Source organism: Neoarius graeffei, chromosome 14 (assembly GCF_027579695.1).
Source record: "Neoarius graeffei isolate fNeoGra1 chromosome 14, fNeoGra1.pri, whole genome shotgun sequence".
In the NCBI taxonomy this organism is placed as follows: Eukaryota; Metazoa; Chordata; class Actinopteri; order Siluriformes; family Ariidae; genus Neoarius; species Neoarius graeffei.
This window is the reverse complement of record NC_083582.1, coordinates 11822333-11830812: the sequence shown is the minus strand read 5'-3', so window position 1 is coordinate 11830812 and position 8480 is coordinate 11822333. Positions and strand designations below refer to the sequence as shown.

At 49.3% G+C, this 8480-nt stretch overlaps 1 protein-coding gene across 3 annotated transcripts; it reads right to left on the bottom strand.

The window, feature by feature from the left end:
• Positions 1–895: 895 nt before the first annotated feature.
• LOC132897968 (uncharacterized) lies at positions 896–3834 on the bottom strand. Of its 3 annotated transcripts, none has more exons than XM_060939280.1 (2): positions 3059–3834; positions 896–1665 (listed from the first exon to the last, which is right to left on the bottom strand). In XM_060939280.1, exons 1-2 carry the CDS (start codon positions 3738–3740, stop codon positions 1628–1630), a joined length of 720 nt encoding a protein of 239 aa, XP_060795263.1. In that variant the 5' UTR covers positions 3741–3834; the 3' UTR covers positions 896–1627. The 3 variants fall into 3 exon arrangements, with proteins under 3 accessions (XP_060795263.1, XP_060795264.1, XP_060795262.1); XM_060939281.1 differs by having other exon boundaries at positions 896–1650; XM_060939279.1 differs by having other exon boundaries at positions 896–1615.
• Positions 3835–8480: the final 4646 nt, after the last annotated feature.

Genomic DNA, 8480 nt, shown 5'->3' with positions numbered 1-8480 from the left:
ACTATGGGCGAAAGGCAGGGTACACCCTGGACAAGTCACCAGGTCATCACAGGGCTGACACATAGACACACAACCATTCACACTCACATTCACACCTACGGTCAATTTAGAGTCACCAGTTAACCTAATCTGCACGTCTTTGGACTGCGGGGGAAACCGGAGCACCCAGAGGAAACCCACGCGGACATGGGGAGAACATGCAAACTCTGCACAGAAAGGCCCTCGCCGGCCACAGGGCTCGAACCCGGACCTTCTTGCTGTGAGGCGACAGCGCTAACCACTACACCACTGTGCCACCCTTGGACTTCACTGTGTGTATAAAAATACTTTTCACTAATGTGTTATTTCCATCAATTAAACTGATGATGTAAAGCTCAGTTTAAATGTAAATAGTTTAGTAAGACAGATGAATATGTGCTGCTGATGGAAAATGTTAAAGAAACACAGATCTGTTTCATTGTACAATGGATCCAAATTAAGTTCAAGTTCAAGTACTTTATTGTCATTGTTAAGGTACAATGAATTTTGTGTTGGTCCCAAAGGTGCAAAAATAATAAGAGAAAACACACACCTTGCTAAGAAAGGTGATAAGTAAATAAATATAATATATACAAAATGAGCATAAATACACTTAACAGAAATGATATGGAAATCAAGTAATATGTACAGGTTATGGATTGAACAGAAAAATAATGCATTGCACATGTCATATTTCAGACTGTGGAGATATCAGAGTTCAGTAAGTTTATTGCAGTTGGAAGGAAACTGTTTTTAAGTCTGTTGGTATGTGTACGTATAGATCTGACTCTCCTGCCTGTGTAGGATGAGTGATGTCCTTTATAATTGTTAGAACCTGTGTCTGTCTCAGTTCAGATGCGTTGACGTAAGAGCGCTCTGGAGCAGGGTTAAAACAAACCACACGAGTTAAATCAATCTGGTTTATTCAAGCACTGCTCAACGATACACAGAAAGAGCAGGGTTTATATACATCAGAAGCTTGCGTGACAAGATAAGTAAGGGGCTCGGGGGCACAAGGTCAACTCGCCAGATAAGGAGTCGTTTTTATTATACATGAAAGAGCAGACCATACACCCCCTAGAACAGGAGGAACCAGGAATGTGGTTTCAGCGAAACTAGAAGGTACAGAGAAAACAAAAGAGTATGTTCTCGCGATTATGCACTTTTACCAGGGTGTGAAAGGGTCATAAAGCTCAGGACAGCTATGCACGAGAACACACACAATCTTACAATCCCCTCTTTTATACTTTGTTTACAGAGTATAACTACAGTTTAGACTCTAACGTATTGACAGACATAACAAGACTGATTAGTATGTTGTTTAGCAGTCCAATTGGCAAATCGCCAAAAAACGTTGTCCTCGTGGCTGGCTTGAGCGGGATTCCCTGCTCCAAGCGCTAAGACCAATACCAGAAGGAAAGTCATACTGGTCACTGACTTTGTTCTTTCTGTGTCCACAGGATGTAGATAGTTGAAGGTAGCCCAGGCTCACGTGTCTTCCAGATTCCTCAGTTCAGAAGTCTGCGGGACGCACCGACCATCCCCTCTTTGTAGATCAGCCGAAACCGGATCACTCCGGATGCTGGAAAGGGGATCCCTGAAAAGGCCGTCAGCTATTGTCACAGCAACTTTCTGAAACACAAAAACCTGTTAAGCATCAACAATATAGATTTCTATTACATTGGAGCCTTCTTTATTCGACTGGCATGAATCCACTGTGGAAAAAGGTCAGTTAGTACAGCCGTTCGAGTTACAGCGAGCACATCCGTGGGTTCACTGTAGGGCGGTTCCTCCAAAGGAGCGCCTAATTTCGCAAATTTCTTTACCAACACTTTATCCCCTACCTCAAAGGGGTGAGTGGGTGCCTCAGGAATGGGAGGCTTTTTGGAATTTAGTCTCGTCCAGTACTCATCCAACACCCGCATGAGACCCACGGCGTACTCACTGAGATGTACATCAAGATCACTCGTTCCTATAGCCTGCATACCTCTGCGCCAGGGTGTAGGAAAAGGCCGGCCCATCACGAGCTCGTACGGAGACAGGTTGTCGAGGGCCACTTGAGCGGTCATTCGCATGTCAGCGAGAACTAAAGGCAAAACTTGTACCCAATTTTTAGTACCAGCTTCTTGCATGGCTTTACGCAGCTTACCCTTGATTGTTCTATTTGCGCGCTCCACAATGCCGGAGGATTGTGGATGGTACGGGATGTGGAATCGCCAAAGGATTTTTAGGTCCTTACATAGTTCTTGGGTCACCTTAGAGGTGAACGGCGTCCCTTTGTCAGAGTCTATCCCTACCGGGAGGCCATAACGCGGAATGATTTCTTGCGTCAATTTGTTTACCGCCGTGCGAGCGTCTTCTTTCCCGCAAGGGAAAGCCTCCACCCATCGTGAAAATTTGTCGACCATGACCAAGAGATACTTAAAGGGGCCCTGTTTTGGCATGTGAGTAAAGTCAATCTGCCATTCCTGGAACGGCGTGTCAGGTATGGGAAGGTGCTGATGTACCGCGCCTGGTTTAGATGGATTATTCTGTGCGCACGTTAAACATCTGTCTAGAATGTGATGTACATCGGTGTGTATTTTGTCGATGCAAAATATTTTGGATAAATCCTCCACTACCCCCCTTCGTCCGCGGTGAGTGGGACCATGAAACTCGCGGACGAGAAATGGAGTGCAATGTCTAGGCAAACAAAGGCGGCCCTGAGCATCGATCCGAACGCCGTCAGACGGCTGCGCGCCGCATGAGTCCCAGAAATGGTTGTCTGAGGCCGAAGCGGAGGCCTGGAGGGAGATCAAGTCAATGTCCGGAAGAACGGCACTAATCATACGGCTGGATGAGACCAGGGAGAGAGTAAGCGAAGGCGGAAAAACACCGGAGGCAGCCGCGGCTTTGGCAATGCGATCGGCGAGAGAGTTTCCCCTGATCTCAAAAGAGTCCCCAATACAATGAGCACGAGTCTTAACAATGGCTAAAGAGCGCGGGAGAAGACAGGCGGTGATTAAATCAGTAACAAGCGAAGAATGAGAAATGGGCTTACCGTCTGCAGTGGTGAACCCACGCGAAGCCCAAATCCGACCAAAGTCATGAGCAACGCCGAAAGCGTAGCGTGAATCAGTGTAGATAGTGACGTCTGTGTCCTGAGCAATAACACATGCACGGGTTAGAGCGTATAGTTCGGCAGCCTGAGCCGAGGAGAAAGGAAGAGAAAAAGCTTCAACAGTTTCATCAGGAAGGCGGCACACAGAATAACCACACACGAAAACGCCGTCAGAGGGGCGTGAGCACGAGCCGTCCACAAACAGCGAATCACCTGAAAGTAACGGGGTGGAGCGTAAGTCGGGGCGGATACTTGTCTCGAAAAGAATGCTAGAAATGCAGTCGTGTGTTTCAGAAGGAAGAAAATCATCCTGTGAATTGAGGAGGCGCTGAAGCGCGTGCGCGAGAGAATCAAAGGAGGAGGAGGGCTTAACAGTAAGGTTTTCGGTGGCCAAAAGAATAGACTCGTATCCAGAGCGACGCTGCGCAGATAAATGCTGGGTACTGAGGTTCTTTAAAACGTGCACTACATCATGTGAGGTGTGGAGAACGAGCGGGTGAGACAAAACCAGCCGTTCAGCGTCCGTGACCATGACAGCACATGCAGCCACCGCCCTGAGGCAAGCAGGGAGACCCTGTGCCACAGAATCAAGAGTTTTAGAGAGGAACGCACAAGGCCGCATACCCCCCCCGTGCTCCTGCGCCAAAACCCCAGACGCAGTTCCCTGCTGGTTGCACACATATAAATGAAACGGCAAACGGTAATTCGGAAGTCCGAGAGCAGGGGCCGAGCATAAAGCCTGTTTCAAGGCCCTGAAGGCCGTCAGCATCTCATCAGACCACACCAGGGGCTGAGTCAAAGGGTCCGAGTGCAGAATTGCAGAGCGCAGACACTTGTCATAGGTGGAACAGTCAGGAATCCACTGGCGGCAGTAATTGATAAGTCCCAGAAAAGCCATGAGGGCGTGTTTGGTGGCAGGCACCTGAGTGTCTAGGATGACCTGCACACGCTCGGGGCTGAGCCTGCGGGAGCCCTGGGAGAGATCGTGACCCAGATATCGAACAGTGGGGAGGCAGAACTGAAGCTTAGTTCGTGAGACCTTGAAACCTTCTTGCGCCAGAAGAGAGAGGAGAGCGAGTGTGGCTTTAGCGCAAAGGTCCTCGTCCTCCGCCGTTACCAGAAGATCATCCGCGTATTGGAGCACGGAGGAGCCCGAGGGGAGGCACAAACCGGCCAAGGCGTCCCTCACTACGGCTGTAAAAACCGCGGGGGAATCGACATATCCTTGGGGTAACCTGGTCCATGTGTACTGCTTTCCCCTGTGCGTAAAAGCGAACAGGGGCTGCGTGTCGTGGCCCACAGGGACGCTGAAAAAGGCAGAACAGAGATCAATTACAGAGAAAAACGCATGTTCACACGGAATCGAGGCCATAAGAGAGGGAACGTCTGGAACTAATGGGGCGACTGGGATAATTAACTCATTAATCTTACGCAAGTCCTGGGTGAAACGCCACGTGCCGTTGGGCTTCTGCACCGGGTTCACTGGAGTGTTATAAGGGCTAACACAGGGGACGACCACACCTTGCTCTAGGAGAGAACATAAAACATCATCAATGCCAGATAGCTTAGCTGGGGAAAGGGGGTACTGTTTTACATATACAGGCGAGGAATGTTTAATGACCGCCTCGTAAGGGGTACAGTTAACAAAGCCCACCTCGTCCTTATGTTCCGCCCAAAGAGAAGCTGGGAGATCAGAAAGAGAGGGTGTGAGGCAGGTAACGGCACAAGCAGCATTGAGAAGGTTATGGGGGAGAGAAAGAGAGGTGAGGGCAAGAGCAGCCGACGAAGTGTCGTCTGGTATGTCAACAACCATGTGTGAGCCACTAAAAGAAATAGAGAGCCCTAGGAGGCTCATGAGGTCCCGTCCAAGCAGGTTAAAAGGGCAATCAGGCATGCAAACAAAGGAGTGAGAAAACTTCAGTAAAGGATCAAGGGCACAAGTAACAGAAAGGGGGGGCGTGCAACTGGAATGGAAAGGAACCCCTTCTATTCCCACAGAGCTTACAGACCGTGTAGATAAAGGACCCGCATATTCCCTCCCCACTGAGGACATGGTAGCCCCGGTGTCGAGTAAAAAAGGATATTCAGTCCCTGCCAGGCATAAAACAATAGTGGGAAGATCTTCGTTAAGAGGGGAGCTGAATAAAAGATTTAACATAGCAACGGTCGGGGTTTCATCGCTCTGAGGGCAGCCCTATGGGCGGGCAGGATCTCTCTGCCCTGTGGGGCTTGAACCGGCGCGCATGACGGGTTTCTCGCGTTCCTGCTCATCTCGCTGTTTCGCATGACATTCTCTTATCCAGTGCCCCTCTTTTCCACAATAGTGGCACTTTCCATTTCTCCTCCCTCCCCCGCCGCGCGGTCCCGTTCGGCGACCCCTCTCCTGTCGTCCCTCCGCTCGTCCGCCCGGCACGACGGATAAACATGCTTTATTCGTTTTACAGTCTAAAAGACCATCGCTCTCCAGCGTGCGCACCCGCTCCCCGGCCTGGCGGAGGACCAGATTATTCCGGTCACTCCAGTGATGTTTTAAAACGCTCTGTATTTCGGGGCGACAATTAGACAGAAAGGTGGACAAGAACATTGGGTTCGGGTTTGCCAAATCAAGTTCAAGACCTCCCAAATGTTGCCAAACTTCCCCAAAGCGCTTCCAGAAAGCCGACGTCAGCTCAGAACGCTCCTGTTTGCAATTAGTGACCTGTGACAGGTCTCTATTTGCTTGTTTTAAGGCGAGCAGGTATCGCGTCAATTGCTCACGAAGCTGCTGCAGTGCGTTCGGCGTGTCTTTCCAAAAGAAGGTAGACACGGTGCGCTGGCGAGGGCGACCGTTTTCCCCTACCGGAGGCAATTCCTCCTTAACATTAACAGCAATATCGTTGACGGGGCGGAGGACCTGTACGTTTTCTAACAGGGCCGTCTCATCGTATGCGCCTCCTAATTTATTTTGCAGAATAAACCGGTAATCAGCTCCCGTAAGCTGACAATTACGAGAAACATTAATTAACTGATCAACAAAAAGCAAGGGCTTATCGGGTGACGGAAGAAGCGAGATGATGTCCTTAAGAGCCGACGGGGACGGAGGAGTTATATCAATACCACTGCGCTTTGCAACCCATACACAAGCAGCGTTTTGTGGCGGATAAGGACGCGAGCCGGCGTCTGGACCCACACCATCGGGATTATCCCAATCGTCATCATCAGTGTCATCATCGGTATCGTCACTACTTTCTTCGTCTTTGCCGTTCTTGGCTGATGCAGGCGCACCCTTTATCCCTCCGGGACGCTGCCCTCTGTCAACCGTGGGGGGGGGGCACGCAGACACAGCAGCCAGGGACGGATAAATTTTAGGAATCGTTTTTGCAGCTGACGGCGATTTACCAGTAATTTTTCCAGCCTTACTATAAGGTGGAGGTTTACTGTCTAACGAGGCTGGAGGAGCAGAATGAGATTTGGATTTTCCTAGCGCCGCCTCCTCCGTTTCCTTGGTGACGGGTGCAGCCCGAGGCTTCGGGATGGATTTCAGGACTGAACGGGGAGTATAAGCCTGTTTAAAATTATCCCAAATCTTCTTCATATCATACCATTTGGCATATCCTTCCCGCATATACGGGCGATCCCATCCGGGGTCCCCTAATCCCTCATAAATCATGCGATGGGCCGATGCAAGATAACCAGGATCGAAAGTACCTCGGCGAGGATATGAAGGAATTTGAGGGTTGGCCTCGGTCCAACCTGCCAAATTATCGAGCCAGGGAGAAACATAATAAGCGAAACCGCACCTAGTCATCCATTCGGCCGGGGTTTCCCCTGGCGCAGGCTTAGGGAACGAGCTTCCCATCGTACAATGACAACAAACGGATCTGAAGAGGAACAGACAACAAATATAGTACAAATTTGTATAGCGCGCTCTTCCTGGACTCGAACCAGGGAAAACTGTCCTCCGTAGGACACTACGAAACTACTGCCAACCAGGTAGTCAATCAAACATGTCTTACCTGATTGAGAGTATCACGTCGGGGTCACCAAATTGTTAGAACCTGTGTCTGTCTCAGTTCAGATGCGTTGACGTAAGAGCGCTCTGGAGCAGGGTTAAAACAAACCACACGAGTTAAATCAATCTGGTTTATTCAAGCACTGCTCAACGATACACAGAAAGAGCAGGGTTTATATACATCAGAAGCTTGCGTGACAAGATAAGTAAGGGGCTCGGGGGCACAAGGTCAACTCGCCAGATAAGGAGTCGTTTTTATTATACATGAAAGAGCAGACCATACACCCCCTAGAACAGGAGGAACCAGGAATGTGGTTTCAGCGAAACTAGAAGGTACAGAGAAAACAAAAGAGTATGTTCTCGCGATTATGCACGTTTACCAGGGTGTGAAAGGGTCATAAAGCTCAGGACAGCTATGCACGAGAACACACACAATCTTACAATAATGTTTTTGGCCCTTCTGACACAGCAAGTGTTGTGTAGCAGATCCAGAAATGACAACTCAGTGCCAACGATGTCCTGTGCTGTTTTCACAACACGTTGTAGGGCTTTTCTGGCAGCTTTGGTGCAGCTGCTGTACCAGGTGGTCATACAGTTTGTTAATATGCTTTCTATGGTGCACCTTTTGAAGTTGACCAGCAGCTTCTGGGGAAGGTTGACTCTCCTTAAACTCCTCAGAAAGTAGAGTCGTTGTTGTGCTTTGCCTACTACCACTGAGGTGTTCTCAGTCCAGGAGAGGTCCTCTGTGATGGTCACTCCCAGAAACTTGAAGCTGGAGACTCTCTCCACAGCCTCTGCTCTGATGGTTACTGGGCTGTGTGCTGTCTTTTTGGAGGTCCTGAAGTCCACAATGATTTCTTTGGTTTTCTTGGTGTTCAAGACCAGGTTGTTGGTGTCGCACCACGCTGCCAGGTTCTGAGCCTCCTCTCTGTATGCAGCTTCAGCGTTATTAGATATGATCCCAATGACCGTTGTATCATCCACAAACTTAACAATAATGTTTGACTTGTGGGTAGGTTGACAGTCGTGGGTGAAAAGTGCATAGAGGAGGGGGCTCAGCACACAGCCTTGCGGCACGCCGGTACTCATGGTGAGAATGGAATATGTATGTCTGCCAAGCCTGACAGACTGGGGGCAATTAGTCAGGAAGTCCAGTAACCATTTGCATATGTGTGGAGTTACTATCTATTACCATCTATTAGCTTCATAATCCAATTATTAACTTAATTATCAGTGCTGAGTTTCCCAAAAACATTGTAGCACAAAAGTCCTTCCCACGCCATGTGGCAGCGCCGATCTCCGTCGCCCTCAGCCTCTCGCCTATTACATAGCTAGGGTTACAGTGGGGGGCTAGTCCTCTGGTAACCATGA